The following is an 18,276-nucleotide window of genomic DNA, read 5'->3' as shown; positions in this document are numbered from 1 at the left end:
ATTCAAAGCCATTGTTTCCTTGTTTATTTTTTGTTTACATGATCTGTCCACTACTGTAAGTGGGGTGTCAAAGTACCCTACTATTATGGTATTATTGTCAATGAGTTTCTTTATGTTTGTGATTATTAAGTCCCTGGCTGTCATTTCTTCCTGTTCTTTTTTTGGGGGGTGAATTGCTTCTTTTTTTCATTTTGGAGGCAAAGAAATAATAAAATTAAAAATTAGAAACAACACAAAAAATCGAATAATGAAAGCTAGATCTTAAGTGTGTTTTGGCCTGGTTGTTGAAACAAGCTTGATAGAATAGAGAAAAAAGGGAAAGAAAAGAAAAAAAAAATAAAGAAAAAGAAAAAAACAAGAAAACATTTAAAAATTTTAAAAATGTATACAATAGAATAAAATAAAATGAAGAAAGTAAAATAGACTAAAAAAATTACCAAAAAATTAAAAAATATAGTAAAAAATTAAAAATATATATCTAAAAAGAGAAAACAAAAATAATTTTTCTGTATCCAAGAAAAAGAGAAAAAAAATGTTGAACCAGCGAACAGAATGAAATCTGAATGAAATTACATCCAGTTTCCCGTAGAAGTCGAATTATTAAGCACTTTATAGTCCATATACTAAGCAGGGGGAGAGACTTGTGGTGGTCCTCTAGGGCTTGGTTGGCGCAGGTGGATGGGGCTTGGTGTAACAACTCTGTTCTCCACCAGGTGGTGCTGCTTAGCTTACCGGGGCAGATCAGTGTATCTGCAGGTGCAGGAGAGGTGCAAATGGGGTCACCCAGCTTCCCAGTGTCCAGCATCAGAAGTCTATGCTCTTACCGACCAGCCATCAGGCACCCCTCCTTTGTCTTCGCTTCTGTCCACTCCCCGCTTCTGTACTGTCTGTGACCAACCCGTCAGCTTGCCAGGTGGCACCTCTCCCAAATTTTATCTTGACAGGGTTGTGTTTCCAAACCCCTCACTTCTGAGGGTCCTGCAGCGTGGGCCTGCTCCAACCCTCTGGCAGAGGGTCTTGCCGAGCAATGGCTGGGTGCTGGCTTGCCCCTGGGAATGCTCATGAGACCGTGCTGCTGCAGAGACCCAGAGACTGTGTCCAGGTGCCAGCCTGTCCCAGAGAAATTTCATGTGATTGTGTAGCAGCAGCAGTTCAGGGACTATGGTAAATCCCAACACATAACAGGTACCAGGCTTCATCACATCCTAGTGACCTTGTCTAACACCAGCAAACATTGCTGTTCTTCAGGGTCCACCTGGGACCTTTTCCCGTGGGGATGCTGAATGGCCTCTACCAAATGTCCTCCTGGTAGGGGAACCACCTCTCTCTGGGTGGCCTGAGGACCCCTTGGACCTCACCTCACTGCTCCTGGGGAATCACCCTTCCCATCAGAGCACCGCCAGGTATCGAGCTGCAGAATTTATGACGTTGCACTCCCCTGTTTATAGAGTCCTAATACTATTGAAACCCACCCCTCTCTCCCTTTCTCATTCAGACCCTTGTGCGTGTTTCCACTCTTTCTCTCTCTCTAGCTGCTTTTAGGGGGAGTGCTGTTCTTGTACTCTCACCCCTGTCTCTGACCTCTCTCTGCAAACAAAATCAGCCCCCTACCCTCTACAGCTTCTCTCTACCCCAGTTCACCTCTCCACACTGTGTACCTGCTGAGTTCTGTGGCTCAAGTTACACAGGTTGTTGCATTAATCCTTAGATCAATTTTCTAGGTGTGCAAAATGGTTTGTTGATGACCTAGATGCATTTTAGGGATGAGGGAAGCAGAGAACTTCCACGCTGCTCCACCATCTTGGCTCCTGCCCCTTCAAGATCAACATCTTCTCCATTCATCAGTCAATGGACATTTGGGCTCTCTTCCTGGTTTGGCTATTGTTGATAAGCAAGGTTTTAGAAGATAGCAATCTTTTACTTTGAGATTATTTCATCCTCTTTGTTCTTTCAGGCCCTTCTTGCCATTATCTGTTAAAAGTTAGAGTATCTATTCCACATTCCTGGGATCCCACTTTGAGGCATCTCTTCAATAGAAATAACAGCACTAAGGAAGAGTAGCTAGTAGGGGTTAGAGAGGGGAAATTTATCAAATTAGAGGTTGGAAATTATGAGACTTGTTATTTTTTAGAAGTGGAACAGAAGGCAGAGAATTCAGGAGAACAGGTTTCAGTGACCAAGACCTTGTAGAGAAATAAACAGAACCAGGAAGGAGAAGTCCAGCATGTTTTTGTCCTTATTGTGAGGGGAGTTTGATGAGACTACTTGGACTTACCTTGTTGACAGGTCCCCACCTCATAAAAATGAAACGTAGCAAGAAAACTCATTGACAAAGTAAATAGGTAGTGAATGAGGTAGACCAAAGGTGAACCACCTGGCCCCTGGGAGGGCTTCCTGATGCAGACATAAGATGAAGTCTAGAAGGGAAGAGTTTGGTTTATGTCAAAAGGGTTAAAACCTGTCAACATGCCTGCCAGCTAATGGGGAAGATGTTTCTCTCAGCAGCTTGATCACAACCAGGGCCAATCACATTGGGGTGTGCATTTTCCCAGGTGCCTGAGCACCCTGGTTGGGGTTGCAGAAATGATGGCAGTTGCTTCTGGGCCTATTGTTATGAGGGTTGAGATCATGAATGGGGAGACAGTGTACATGGAAACAAACCCTAAAGTCAGCAACTTGTATGCAAAGGTGAACACAAAGTCGTCCATTTTAGCATTGCTTATTAGCAAAAAATAAAAAGGAAATAAAATTCTAGTAGTCAACAAAGACAAATGCTACGTAAGCAGCCATTAAACAAAGATCTCTATTGGGGCACCTGGGTGGCTCAGTTGGTTAAGGGCTGACTATGGCACAGGTCATGATCGAGCAGTTTGTGAATTTGAGCCCCACATCAGACTTTGCACTGACAGTGTGGAGCCTGATTGGGATTCTCTCCCTCCCTCTCTCTCTCTCTCTCTGCTCCTCCCGACTTGTGTGCTCTCTCTCAAAATAAATAAAATAAACTTAAAAAAAAAACAAACCAAACATCTCTACTTTGGAAGTTGTCCACAATATTTTCAGAATGAAAAAAGCAAGCTGAAAGTGAGTATGCAAATATAATTATGTTTTTGAGAAAAAAAGCTTGTGTATATGTTGTGCTTATGTATACATGTATCTATACGTGTATAGGAAAACTTCTGTGCAGATATGTCCTAAGCTGGAAAATTAGTTGCTTTGCAGTAAGAGTAGGGTGAGAGAGAGAGGGTGGGCCTTACACACACACACACACACACACACACACACACACACACACACACCCCTACCAAATCAAGAAAAACAAAGTAGTTGTCCATCTGCTAAGTAGATTACATGTAACTTTTACAGTTTAATTTTTGTTTCCTGTCTTTAATCCAACAAGAATTACACAGTATAAATAATCTAACTTTTTTCCAAGTAGCAAATAATCAATTATTCTATCATAAATTATTGAATACTTCTCCCATTTCCTATTCATTTTAAAAAAATTTTAAAAGCTTATTTATTTCTGAGAGAGAGACAGCATGAGTTGGAGAGGGGCAGAGGGAGAGGGAGAAAGAGACAATATCAAGGAGTCTCAGTACTACCAGCACAGAGTCCAATGTGAGGCTTGAACTCACAAAACTATGAGATCATGACCTGAGCTGAAACCAAGTTGGGCGCCTAATTGACTGAGCCACCCAAGCGCCCCGGCCTATTCATTTTAAATGCTACAATTACGATGCTAAATTTCTAATGGTAGTAGTGTTGCCATTCTTACTGAGAGCTTAAAGATCTTTCCACTCATCATGGTTCATTTATAAAACAGACACTGAGCCATATACCACATATACATATTTAGGCACTAAGGAAAAAAGGGTAAACAAATCAAAGTCACCATACAGTCTAGTGGCTTACAATCTGACAAAACGTGTTCCCCTTCTGAGCAAAATTTTGTAGTTCCCAGTGTCCTACATGTATCACCAGCTCTCTCAAGGCTACCAGAGCAAAATGGCGGTGGGTACCCATGTTTCTGGCTATTCGGCTAGAGTATGTCAGGGAAAGGATAACAGATCATGAAGGGCCAAAAAAAATATGGAATCATCTCCTGCTTTTATATGTGCTCACCTACAATGATAAGGATTCTCGACACAATGCTGGACAAAGTGACCCTCAGCCAAAATGGCATGTAGAAATGTGCCAACAGGGAGGCACACTTGGCTCCTGAGTCTGAGATGGTTATTCAAGAAACACTCCCAAAAGTAGACAAAGATTGGGCATAGGAAAGCGCACTCAGAGCAAAGGAAAATATATGCCAGGGCTCAGAGATGTGAACGAGCACATCACGCAGACAGAAAAGCAAGTAGACTGTGGGCATGCAGTATAGCAGCCCCCCCGCCCCACCTTATCCTTGGAAGAGGTGTTGCCAGGTACCCAATGGATGCTTGAAACCACAGAGAGCTGTTTTGTCCTATATATACATACCGATGACAAAGTCTAATTTATAAATTAGGCACAGTAAGAGACTAACAACAATAACTCATAATAACTAATAATGAAATAGAACAATTAGAACAATATACTATAATAAAAGTCAAGTGAATGTGGTCTCTTTCAAAATATAGCACTGTATTCACCCTTCCTCTTGTAATGATGTGAGATGGTAAAATGCTTACGTGACAAAACAAAGTAGGATGAATGATGTAGGCATTGTGACATAGCATTAGGCTACTACTGACCTGCTGATAATATGTCGGAAGAGGATCATCTGCTTCCAGACCGCACTAGACCGCAGGTGACTAAAACTGAGGAACGCAAACCATGGATAAGAGGGGTCTGTTTTTAGGGCATGGGGTAGAGCAGGAAGGAGGGGAGTGGAGGGAGGTAGGGCGTGCTTAAGGAGGGATAAGGAATAACTGAGTGCCAATGACTCCCAGATTTCTAGCTTGAGTTTGGGTGGGAGGTGGTTCTATTATTTTGATGCAGCCAGAGAAAAGAAAATGGGGAAGGGGAACAGTAGTATTCTGTAAGATAATCATTCCCTATTCTGTTGCTTTTCCAAAGTTTTCCCTACACCTTGATCTGTTTTCTCTCCAACCATTGATTTTGGGTGCTCACCAACAGTCCTTAGTTCTCTTCTTAGGTTATAAGACCTCTCTTTGAAATCTCAGGTATTCTCAGGTTTCTCTTAACACTTTACCAATTCATAAATTTCTGGATTTTGTTCACTTTCTTCTCTTGGGGTTTATATCTGTATGCCAAGAGCTTAGTAGATATACTTCCAGGATGTATAAAATTTAAGAGAATGAATTAATTACCCCTTTCACCATCCCCATTCCACTAATCCACCTGCTGTATACCTATTAACTTCCTGGGACTACTCCCTGTCTGGATTAATGAAAGGTACCTCCACCTCTCCAGACCAGAAAATTAACATCAATCAAGACTTCTTCTCCCTTTGCCATTTAATATCTAAGTCATTTCAACCCTTTTTCCTACATATCTATTGTATCTCTACAATGTTCCTCATCCCAGCTCAAATGCTTTAATTTAAATTCTTATCGTTTCTTGCCTGGGTCATCATGATGGTCTCCTGCATTAGTTTCCTGGGGCTGCTGACAGTTGGCTTAAAATAAGAGAAATTTATTGTCTGATAGTTCTGGAGGCTAGAAGTTTGAAATCAAGGTGTTGGCAAAGCCATGCTCCTTCAAAGCTTCTAAGAGGATCCTTCTCTGCCTTTTCCAGTTTCTGGTAGCTCCAGGTAAGTGATTTTCTAAAATGCAAATATTCTTCTAAAAGCACACCAATAATAACAGAATAACTCCCAAATCAGTTAGCATTTCATATAAGTATGCTCCAGATCCCTTATCATTAACCAAACCTTTTCACTTATTTGACCCTTTTTAGAATCTTTTATGGTTCCTTCACCCCGAAAACCTCTATGCACTCAGTCCTGGGTACCTCTTCCTCTGTAGGAACCTAATCACATCCAGCCGAGTTGCTTACCTCCTTGTTTATGTCTCCGTCTTTAAACAGTTAAGATGACCAAATATACTACTGTCCAAACTGGAACACTTTGAGAGTGATCATGGGCATTAGAGAATTAGTATTATATAATTTAAAAATGGTATATTGGAAAATCTAGTTTAGTGTATCGGTAGGCCCCTGAGTAGTTCTACTCAAACATTGTTTTCAAAGTAAGATTATTTCTGAAAATAATTAGGAAATGGAAGCAAAAAATAATTATGATTATCCTGAGAGTATATGCAGAACATACTTTTCTTGCTATATATTCACACACTTTAACTTCTTAGATACATCTGTTTCAGATAACATCTCTGATAGTTTCCCAAAGAATGTAATTTTCAATATGGTCTCACTGCTTTTAATCTCTATAATATTCTACAGAGCTTCACTTAATGGTTACTAAATTTTAAATTGCTGCCATTTTTAACTGACTCTTCACTACCGACTATCATATTTTAAGTTAGGATATACTCTACAGGTGCTTGAACAAATTGCTACAGATGCTTGAACAAATTGCTAAATGAACTAGAGAGAGCCCCCTCCTTCTTATTTTTTGTCTTGAAAAGTATAATTATCTTAGGTCAAATACTTCTGCAGGCACTGTATCACTGTATTTTGGTCTCCATTCTTAGTATCTTTTTTATATATAAATATTCCTACGAGACAGAAATTCATCAAATTCATGCTTCTTTTTAAGTGCTTTCCCAATTTTAAATTGCTGCAAAGTCAAAGGCCTCTCACTCATTTTATTTGAGTACAGAATAGGAATCTGTCCAATATAACACAGATCAAAGATCCTTCACCTAAGTTTAGATATGTCATGTGAGCTCTTGATATCTGTTTTTTCTTTGCTTTTGTAGAGTCAGAATTCAATACCTTCCTGTTTATAGGTTTAAAAAAAAAATAATCCCAAGTTACTAAAAGTTTCACAAAGTCAGTTTTTTGTATACTTTGAGATTGATTGATCTAAAATTTTCCAACTAATTTAGAACAAACTTCTAACTAAACTTGGAGGAATTTGCCTCAAAAAACGTCATATCTTGCAGGACACTTGGATTGGTTTAACAAGCAGTGCTTCAGAGTTGCAAACATGTTAAAAAGCCAACTGATAGTCAAGTAGCAAAAAGATAATATGGGTAGTGTGTGTGTGTGTGTGTGTGTGAAAGAGAGAGAGAGAGAGAGAGAGAGGCAGACAGACAGAAAGAGAGAGAACTGTAGGGGCTGAAATGTGGTTGATATGATATGAAGCCATTTGGCTTCCTCTCAAAATCTACATACCTCAGGTAAACATCAATGACCGAAAGAATTTGTTTCCTCCTGACAAATGGCTCAAATTCTACAATAGCACAGTAAAATTTCCCTAAAAATAAAGCCACGCTCCAGAACAGAAGGAAATTCATCTGTATTTTCATTTTGGAGCCTGGTTGATGTATGTTCTTCTCAGATCCTTTTCAATATAACACAATCACTTCGCAGATTCCTACAGGTGTGTACATGTCAAAAATAAATGATAAAATATAGGTTCCTACTGGGCGTACCAAGTGTCCTAACTACCTACTCTAGCGTGATGATAGCCTGTCATAACAAAGTACTACCTAATAAGCGGTTGGGAAGTATTCTGCTATTTATTTTATAAGGGTGTGAATTAATCAGAATTTCCCGCTTACTATTACAAACACTTACAACACGATAGAGGGCAAAATAGGTGACATCCTTGCTGTGCTTTTTACGATACCTCATACTGGTTCAGGAACATGTGGAGTTGCTGTACACTTATTCTTAGGTCAGTCTCATTGAACTCATAAGGAATATTCCACCCCAGGGGTCCAAATTTCCGTCTCTCTTGGACCAAAGCATGAAAGAAGCAGAGGCCATAAAGTAATTTCTTGAATTCTTCCTGTAACGAGAAGAAACGGTGCCACATGACGTCCCCCCCGCAACGTTACATTATACCTACCATATTTTAAAATGAAATTAATTAATTCTTTTTGTTTATAAGTATATCCACCCCAAAGTATACTAAAACAGAATTAACTACCATAGGCTATTTAGGCAAAAATATGCTCATTTGTACACATGTCCAGTTGACAGACACAGCTATGAGCACCAGGTTTTAGGGAGTATAGTAAGCTTGTCTGTTTAATGTAACCGTATAGGATTCTGGAGGTTCCAATTGAAACATCATGAGGTAAGAAAAATTAATTCTAAATGGGTGATCCCAGACCACCATGGATATTTCAAAGAAGACAGTTCAAACCGAGTAAGCAGCTCTACAAGAAGGACTTCCAGATTGAAACTTTGGACAGCTTCATGACTTTTCTAGTTACTCTGAGGCAAGAAGAAGGCTTACAGTTACTTTCAATGGCAAAGCCAGCCTTGAATCAGAAATCAGAAAGTATGATGCACCCTCCACAAGACTGTTACAAAATGGTCAAAATAGAGCTTGAGAGAGAATTGGTAAAGATTTCCTTGGAAAGAGCAGCTGCTGTGCTGGGAGCCCTCTTGCCCCCATCCCAGAGGGAGAAAGGAGCATGGGATGTATCTTCTTAGTCCAAGCTAGTGAGAAGGAATTAATGGGGCTGCTCAGAGAGCTGATGCATGTTCCTTGCAGTGGTGGTAGCGTGGAAAAGTGCACAACTTATGACAGAAAGAGTAGAACAGTCTATGGCCAAAGGGTAGTGGATCAGGAGAGGGAAATCGGAGCCCTGCTTCCAACAGTGGGCCAACCCAGCCTGGATCCCAACGAGCAGATGGGGCGCTGGATTAAGAATGTCAGCCGGGGGCCACTTGAAGCATTTCTTGGTCAAGATGACTTATGTTACAGGGTGAGGAAATCCCGACAGTAAGAGCCTGTACGAAGTGAATGGCGAGACCCAACAGCTGAGGGGGGCATGAGCAGTCAGCTGATGCATGGAGTCACAGTCAGAGGAGTCCAGAAGGGGAGTCCAAGGAGAACCCATGAAAAGACTCACAAGAGAAAACTTGAGATTTAAACCCCTGCCAAGCCCAGAGAGCTCCAAGCAAAAGCAGCCCAGGACCAGAAGTTCCACTCTGCCCTGCCTTGCGGTTGTACACGCTCCAAACTGAGTGGTCAGGCTCAGCAGCCATCATTACAAAAAGAAAGATGCCAACTCCATCCTTCTCCCAGTGGCATGAAGCCGACTGACTACAGGTCCTAGGTAAGTTTCTGGAGAGTTGAAGCCTCTATTTTAAATAAAAGCGAAGTACTGATTGACATATTACATTGCACTTTCTGATTCTGGAATCCAGGCTGGATTTACAAGTTAAAATGACTGTAGGTCATTTCATTACCTGACAGTAACCAGAAAAATCGTGATGCTGCCCAAAGTTTTGTCCAAGGGCAGGTGGAAGTTTCCCCTGTGGAATAAACTCAAAGGGGGAGTGGAGACAAAACCCAAGTAGCATCAGTTTAATCAGAGAGGTGGGAAAAGGCAAAGTGACACATGCTGTCTGCATTCGGGAACTACTTTAGATCCATTACAGAACAGAACAAGTTGGCAAGTGTGATGATGTGGGAGCCAGGCGCTCAGCACAGAGGCAGTGGCATGCGCGTATGGAATGAGGAAAAGTAAGCAGGAACCCTGGGTGGATGGACTGAAGTTGGCTATACATTACAAACTCATTACCTCTAGAATATGTGAATGAGTATGTATGTGTACATGTACTTATCTGGATGCACACATATACTCGTCTATATGTGTATGCATGTGAGTGTGAGAGTACATGCATATTTCTAAGTTTTCTCCCCTGAAAGGACCAAGAACCAAAACAAGGCAGTAGCACCCAGATCTAGGTCTCTAGAACCAGGACTCCACAGAAAAATGGCTGGTTCCAGGGTTGAACAATGGATGAGCTTGTAGCATCTGGTGCCAGAAAGTAAGAGAGCTAAGTAATAATAATAACAACAGCAATAATAATAATAATAATAATAATAATAAATGATGGGACCTAGAACGAAGTACAGAGGAGCCAGCTTGCAGGTGCTCCCACTGACCAAATCTGGGACAATTTGAGCAAAAGACTTAAGGATAGTAATGCATTGTAAACCACTGGGGGGAAAAAAACCCCAAGGAATTCCCAAGTCCATCCCAAAAACACATAAGTAAAGGGAGAGATGGGAAAGCTGTTGTGGACTCTAGAGTGGCAGGGGTCAAATACGGCGGGAGTGCTGGAGTTGGAATTATCACGGGAAATAACTTGATCAGGCAAGATACATCAGTGGCTACTAAATCTGGGCTGGGGTGGATGTTGCTGAAGAACAGGATATTGGCATGGCCGTGAAATGTCTCCCTGCCTGACGATTAGTTCCAAGGGGTAAGGCAGTAATTACACGTTGAAGAAATCAGACAACACTCTGTCTGGGAGATCAAAATTTATACCAACAGTGAGGGATAAATGATATCGTGCACCTCCTAGTGTGATACTCTGAGGACACAATTTCACTAATGTGGTGTTTTGGCTAAAAATGCATAACTTGAATCTAATAATGAGTAAATATCAGCCCCCAATGAGAAATGTTCCATTAAAAAGACAAGAGGAGACAAATTCTTCAGAAATGTCAATGTCATCCAAGGCAAAGGCTAGGGCAATGTTCAAGATAAAAGGAGGCAAAGAGACGTGGCGACTAAATGCAATTCTAACCCTAGACCAATCTGTAGTGAACAGGGAAGATGCTCTAAGGGACACGACTGAATCAACAGACAAATTTGGAACATAAACAGTAAACTAGATAAAATAGTGTATCCTTGCTAAATCCATTAAACTAATAATGGTACTAGGGTAAGATAATCTCTCTATTCTTAAGAAATATACATCAAAGTGTTTATTTAGGAGTAAAGGGTTGTGATATGTCTAACTTACACACAAAAGCTATATTAACAGGGAGGTGAATGTGGGTTCAGGGCACAGGGGTGTTCTCTGTACTATTTTTATACTTGCCACTTTTCTGTAAGTTTAAAATTATTTCCAAATAAAAAGTTAAAGCAAAAATTATGATGTGCTCTTTTGGCACTTGAGGAGATTTGGCTTTTGGTTTGGATTGTGCTTCATAAACGCCTAGACTTCCAATATGTGTGACTTCCACTGGAGAGATCTTTGGATCTAGAAGAAAGGGAGTAAGATTTTGCCAAAGGGCTTCTGTCCAGCCTATCCCATGCAGACATACCCTTACCACCTACCTGCAAGCAACCTGCTCTCCTCTGGGCCTTATCAATGTGAAAGCTACTCCTACAGCAGGTCTTAGAAGCTTAGGCTAAGGTGTGACTTAGTTTTAAACATAGATGCTTGCTTTATTTTAGTACCCAAGACTTCAACGAAAGTGTTTCCTTATTTTTAATGTTTTCTTTTGATGTGTACTTAAAACATATTCCGATACCAAAAGTGTGAGCTCTTTAATGGCAGAAACTTACCGAGGTTCATAACCCCTCTTAAAAAGAAAACCCTTCCATTTTTAATTATGGTAAAATGCTATGAAACAATTTTAGGTCACAGACATTCACACGCAGAATTCTAATCATGAAAGCAGTGGGCGGTTTCCCTGCTTGCCTGGTGACGCTGAAAGAGACCCTTATGAGTCCCATCCATCAAGGAGTAAAATCATTTTGGTCCTCATTATAGTTATATGGAGGAAATATTTTTATGTTTTAATTTAAAGATATCGCTCCAAATAGCACAGGGCTCAGTTAATATCCTGAAACAAGATTCTCCAACCTTGCAGATTTGTACTGGGAATGGCTTACAGCTGACTTTCTCAATAGAGAGCTACATTATTAATGACGCCCCAGAAGATCTCAGCTGAGCAGAAATGAAGCTGGTGGTAAAATTAAAATAAAATATTAATACAATTGACTTCAGCACAGTCAATAATCAGTAATCAAAACCAACCGCACTGCAGGGCAGGAGGCCTATTTAATTTGTAGTTTTACTCAGCCACACACATTCGTGATCACCAGGGGCCACTTGAAATGCTTCACAGGGCTGAGGTAACAAGACTTAGCCATTACTAACAGGCTTTTTGCAGCTGCCAAAGAACTCAGGGTCAGAGATCGGGTCCATGAGGTATGATCGAATGATATTAGCCCGTAAACCTTTCGGTGACTCATTGGTCATTTTCACCCCATTCTGCAGTACGGACACGGGGAAGTTTGGTGACGGGTAACTTGTCAGCCAAATGCGGAAATCTGGATGCGTCGATTCTGGGCTTAACTCCTGCAAAAAAAGAAAATTAGACACAAATGGGTGTCTAAAATCCAAGGAAACTCTCCACATCATATGTGCATGGGATGGCCTGGAGGTGGGAGGAAGCATCTTTACAAATAGAGCCTACTGCTGCAATTCAAGGCAAAGGTCTTAAAATCTGATTCTGCCCCTGAAACAACACACTTCGTTGAGAAGGCCCGGACTGTTGCCGTCCTTCTTGAAAATTTAAATCACAGGACTATAAAGTTCTCAGAGGTATTATAGAATTTAGAGTTGGTTGCAATAGAGACTAAGACATACCCCCCAAAATCTCATATCTTAACTGATGTGCTGAAATATTTATAGATATAATTCTCTGCCCAAGAGCCTGATTAAGAATAATCCATTCTTCTTGCCGTAGCCAGGTTGTGAGAATGAGCAACATCAGTCAATATTAAACCAAGTGAGATGAAAAGAAAAAAAGAGCATTTTGAAAGGTGAAGTATTAAATATCACTATTAGCTATATTTTCTTAAAGGGATATTCAAGTTGGTGCAAGGGAGGATAAGAGAACACTCACTTAGCACTGTCTTAAAGGCTGTATAGGCTAGGAATGATTACCATGGGCCGTTCCCCCCTTCCTGTTCAGTCCTGCTCTCTATTGCTACCTCCTTCGATTGTCCATATCAGTAGTATCTTAAGCTGCAATTCTTTATCAATAAAACATTTTTTGAGCACTCATGTGGTCAACGGGTGAGGGTGAATTAGGAAGGATGCAAAGATGCCTCTGTTATTTAGCAACAACAGTGGAGAGAAAGGGCAACGTTTTTCCCTCGTACCAGCTGCCCTATGCCCAGTGACTTCAGCAACGTGACTCATGGGACTTTGGGCTAGGTTTGCCAGCCATCAGGGACAGCTCTTCTCTCTTATGTGATTCTAATGGGTATATATGACACAGTTCAACAGGAATGGCCTAGAGGGGAAGATGGCGGTGTAGGAGGACACTGAACTCACCACGTCCTGCGGATCACTTAGATTCCACCCACAGCTGCCTAAATAACCCAGAAAACCACCAGAAGACTAGCAGAACGGATTCTCCAGAGCCAAGCAGAGACAAGAGGCCCACGGAAGAGGGTAGGAAGGGCAGATAGGTGGTGCGCACTCCACGGACTGGTGGGAGGGAGCCGGGGCGGAGGGGCAGCCCTCCGGCAAAGCAGAGCCTCCGCGTTGTGGCTGGCAAAAGCGGAGGGGCCGGACAGAGTGTGTTCAGACAGCAAGCGGGACTTAACATCTGGAAGGTCATAAGTTAACAGCTCTGCTCGGAGAGCGGGAAGGCTGGAGGACAACGGGAGGGAGAGCTGTTGAGCCACAGACGGCAGAGCTCAGCTTGGCGGGGAACAAAGGCACTCGCCAGCGCCATCTCCCTCGCCCATCCCCCAGCCAAAATCCCAAAGGGAACCAGTTCCTGCCAGGGAACTTGCTTGCACCGCACAAACACCTAACGCTGTGCTTCTGCAGATCCATCCCTCTGGCAGGTCTGACTCCTTCCCGGTGCCGCAGGGCCCCTCCAAAGCAGATCACCGAAGGAGAAGAGAGCTAAGCCTACCCCTCCTGCCCCCGTGCACCTTGCCGACCGACCCCAGCTAATACGCCAGATCCCCAGCACCACAAGCCTGGCAGTGTGCAAGTAGCCCAGACAGGCCATGCCACCCCACAGTGAATCCCGCCCCTAGGAGAGGGGAAGAGAAGGCACACACCAGTCTGACTGTGGCCCCAGCGGTGGGCTGGGGGCAGACATCAGGTCTGACTGTGGCCCTGCCCACCAATGCAAGTTATGCAAGACAGTACAGGGGAAGTGCCCCGCAGTTCTGCACCACTCCAGGGACTATCCAAAATGACGGAAGAATTCCCCTCAGAAGAATCTCCAGGAAATAACAACAGCTAATGAACTGATCAAAAAGGATTTAAACAATATAACAGAAAGTGAATTTAGAATAATAGTCATAAAATTAATCGCTGGGCTTGAAAACAGTATAAAGGACAGCAGAGAATCTATTGCTACAGAGATCAAGGGACTAAGGAACAGCCAGGAGGAGCTAAAAAATGCTATTAATGAGCTGCAAAATAAAATGGAGACAACCACAGCTCGGATTGAAGAGGCAGAGGAGAGAATAGGTGAACTAGAAGATACAATTATGGAAAAAGGAGAAGCTGAGAAAAAGAGAGATAAAAAAAAAATCCAGGAGTATGAGAGGAAAATTAGAGAACTAAGTGATGCACTAAAGAGAAATAATCTACACATAATTGGTATTCCAGAGGAGGAAGAGAGAGGGAAAGGTGCTGAAGGGGTACTTGAAGAAATCATAGCTGAGAACTTCCCTGATCTGGGGAAGGAAAAAGGCATTGAAATCCAAGAGGCACAAACTCCCTTCAGACGTAACTTCAATCGATCTTCTGCACGACATATCATAGTGAAACTGGCAAAATACAAGGATAAAGAGAAAATTCTGAAAGCAGCTAGGGATAAACGTGCTCTAACATATAAAGGGAGACCTATAAGACTAGTGACCGATCTCTCTACTGAAACGTGGCAGGCCAGAAAGGAATGGCAGGAGATCTTCAATGTGATGAACAGAAAAAAAATATGCAGCCGAGAATCCTTTATCCAGCAAGTCTGTCATTTAGAATAGAAGGAGAGATAAAGGTCTTCCCAAACAAACAAAAACTGAAGGAATTCATCACCACTAAACCAGCCCTACAAGAGATCCTAAGGGGGATCCTGTGAGACAAAGTAACAGAGACATCGCTACAAGCATGAAACCTACAGACATCACAATGACTCTAAACCCATATCTTTCTATAATAACACTGAATGTAAATGGATTAAATGCGCCAACCAAAAGACATACGGTATCAGAATGGATAAAAAAACAAGACCCATCTATTTTCTGTCTACAAGAGACTCATTTTAGACCTGAGGACACCTGCAGATTGAGAGTGAGGGGATGGAGAACTATTTATCATGCTACTGGAAGTCAAAAGAAAGCTGGAGTAGCCATACTTATATCAGACAAACTAGACTTTAAATTAAAGGCTGTAACAAGAGATGAAGAAGGGATTATATAATAATCACACGGTCTATCCATCAGGAAGAGCTAACAATTATAAATGTCTATGTGCCGAATACAGGAGCCCCCAAATATATAAAACAATTACTCACAGACATAAGCAACTTTATTGATAAGAATGTGGTAATTGCAGGGGACTTTAACACCCCACTTACAGAAATGGATAGATCATCTAGATACACGGTCAATAAAGAAACAAGGGCCCTGAATGATACATTGGATCAGACGGACTTGACAGATATATTTAGAACTCTGCATCCCAAAGCAACAGAATATACTTTCTTCTCGAGGGCACATGGAACATTCTCCAAGATAGATCACATACTGGGTCACAAAACAGCCCTTCATAAGTATACAAGAACTGAAATCATACCATGCATACTTTCAGACCACAATGCTATGAAGCTTGAAATCAACCACAGGAAAAAGTCTGGAAAACCTTCAAAAGCATGGAGGTTAAAGAACACCCTACTAACGAATGAGTGGGTCAACCAGGCAATTAGAGAAGAAATTAAAAAATATATGGAAACAAACGAAAATGAAAATACAACAATCCAAACGCTTTGGGATGCAGCGAAGGCAGTCCTGAGAGGAAAATACATTGCAATCCAGGCCTATCTCAAGAAACAAGAAAAATCCCAAATACAAAATCTAACAGCACACCTAAAGGAAATAGAAGCAGAACAGCAAAGACAGCCTAAACCCAGCAGAAGAAGAGAAATAATAAAGATCAGAGCAGGAATAAACAACATAGAATCTAAAAAAACTGTAGAGCAGATCAACAAAACCAACAGTTGGTTTTTTGAAAAAATAAACAAAATTGATAAACTTCTAGCCAGGCTTCTCAAAAAGAAAAGGGAGATGACCCAAATAGATAAAATCATGAATGAAAATGGAATTATTACAACCAATCCCTCAGAGATACAAGCAATTATCAGGGAATACTATGAAAAATTATATGCCAACAAACTGGACAACCTGGAAAAAATGGACAAATTCCTAAACAGCCACACGCTTCCTAAACTCAATCAGGAGGAAATAGAAAGCTTGAACAGACCCATAACCAGCGAAGAAATTGAATCAGTCATCAAAAATCTCCCAACAAATAAGAGTCCAGGACCAGATGGCTTCCCAGGGGAGTTCTACCAGACATTTAAAGCAGAGATAATACCTATCCTTCTCAAGCTATTCCAAAAAATAGAAAGGGAAGGAAAACTTCCAGACTCATTCTATGAAACCAGTATTACTTTGATTCCTAAACCAGACAGAGACCCATTAAAAAAAGAGAACTACAGGCCAATATCCCTGATGAATATGGATGCAAAAATTCTCAATAAGATACTAGCAAATCGAATTCAACAGCATATAAAAAGAATTATTCACCATGATCAAGTGGGATTCATTCTTGGCATGCAGGGCTGGTTCAACATTCGCAAATCAATCAATGTGATACATCACATTAATAAAAGAAAAGATAAGAACCATATGATCCTGTCAATCGATGCAGAAAAGGCATTTGACAACATCCAGCAACTTTCTTAATAAAAACCCTCGAGAAAGTCGGGATAGAAGGAACATACTTAAAGATCATCAAAGCCATTTATGAAAAGCCCACAGCTAACATCATCCTCAATAGGGAAAAACTGAGAGCTTTTCCCCTGAGATCAGGAACACAACAGGGATGTCCACTCTCACTGCTGTTGTTTAACATAGTGTTGGAAGTTCTAGCATCAGCAATTAGACAACAAAAGGAAATCAAAGGCATCAAAATTGGCAAAGATGAAGTCAAGCTTTCACTTTTTGCAGATGACATGATATTATACATGGAAAATCTGATAGACTCCACCAAAAGTCTGCTAGAACTGACACATGAATTCAGCAAAGTTGCAGGATACAAAATCGATGTACAGAAATCAGTTGCATTCTTATACACTAATAATGAAGCAACAGAAAGACAAATAAAGAAACTGATCCCATTCACAATTGCACCAAGAAGCATAAAATACCTAGGAATAAATCTAACCAAAGATGTAAAAGATCTGTATGCTGAAAACTATAGAAATCTTATGAAGGAAATTGAAGAAGATATAAAGAAATGGAAAAACATTCTATGCTCATGGATTGGAAGAATAAATATTGTCAAAATGTCAATGTAATCCCAATGAAAATTGCACCATCATTCTTCTTGAAACTAGAACAAGCAATCCTAAAATTCATATGGAACCACAAAAGGCCCCGAATAGCCAAAGTAATTTTGAAGAAGAAGACCAAGGCAGGAGGCATCACAATCCCAGACTTTAGCCTCTACTACAAAGCTCTCATCATCAAGACAGCATGGTATTGGCACAAAAACAGACACATAGACCAATGGAATAGAATAGAAACCCCAGAACTAGACCCACAAACGTATGGCCAACTCATCTTTGACAAAGCAGGAAAGAACATCCAATGGAAAAAAGACAGTCTCTTTAACAAATGGTGCTGGGAGAACTGGACAGCAACATGCAGAAGGTTGAAACTAGACCACTTTCTCACACCATTCACAAAAATAAACTCAAAATGGATAAAGGACCTGAATGTGAGACAGGAAACCACCAAAACCCTAGAGGAGAAAGCAGGAAAAGACCTCTCTGACCTCCGCCGTAGCAATTTCTTACTTGACACAACCCCAAAGGCAAGGGAATTAAAAGCAAAAATGAACTACTGGGACCTTATGAAGATAGAAAGCTTCTGCACAGCAAAGGAAACAACCAACAAAACTAAAAGGCAACCAACGAAATGGGAAAAGATATTTGCAAATGACATATCAGACAAAGGGCTAGTATCCAAAATCTATAAAGAGCTCACTAAACTCCACACCCGAAAAACAAATAACCCAGTGAAGAAATGGGCAGAAAACATGAATAGACACTTCTCTACAGAAGACATC

At 41.1% G+C, this 18,276-nt stretch overlaps 1 protein-coding gene across 2 annotated transcripts in view; it reads right to left on the bottom strand.

Moving 5' to 3' along the window:
- DNAH7 (dynein axonemal heavy chain 7) overlaps nucleotides 1-18,276 on the bottom strand; it is a 264,880-nt gene that overhangs the window by 25,452 nt on the left and 221,152 nt on the right. For both annotated transcript variants that reach the window (XM_078451065.2, XM_078451063.2), the window contains exons 57-58: nucleotides 12,049-12,249; nucleotides 7,757-7,918 (exon numbers count right to left, since the gene is read on the bottom strand). In XM_078451065.2, the coding sequence (XP_078307191.2) occupies nucleotides 7,757-7,918; nucleotides 12,049-12,249 (363 nt within the window). The remainder of the gene's footprint in view (nucleotides 1-7,756; nucleotides 7,919-12,048; nucleotides 12,250-18,276) is intronic.

The sequence above is a fragment of the Panthera onca genome, chromosome C1 (genome assembly GCF_046562875.1).
Source record: "Panthera onca isolate mPanOnc1 chromosome C1, mPanOnc1 haplotype 2, whole genome shotgun sequence".
Lineage (NCBI taxonomy): Eukaryota > Metazoa > Chordata > Mammalia > Carnivora > Felidae > Panthera > Panthera onca.
The sequence above is the reverse complement of the archived record's forward strand: the minus strand, read 5'-3'. Positions and strand labels throughout refer to the sequence as shown.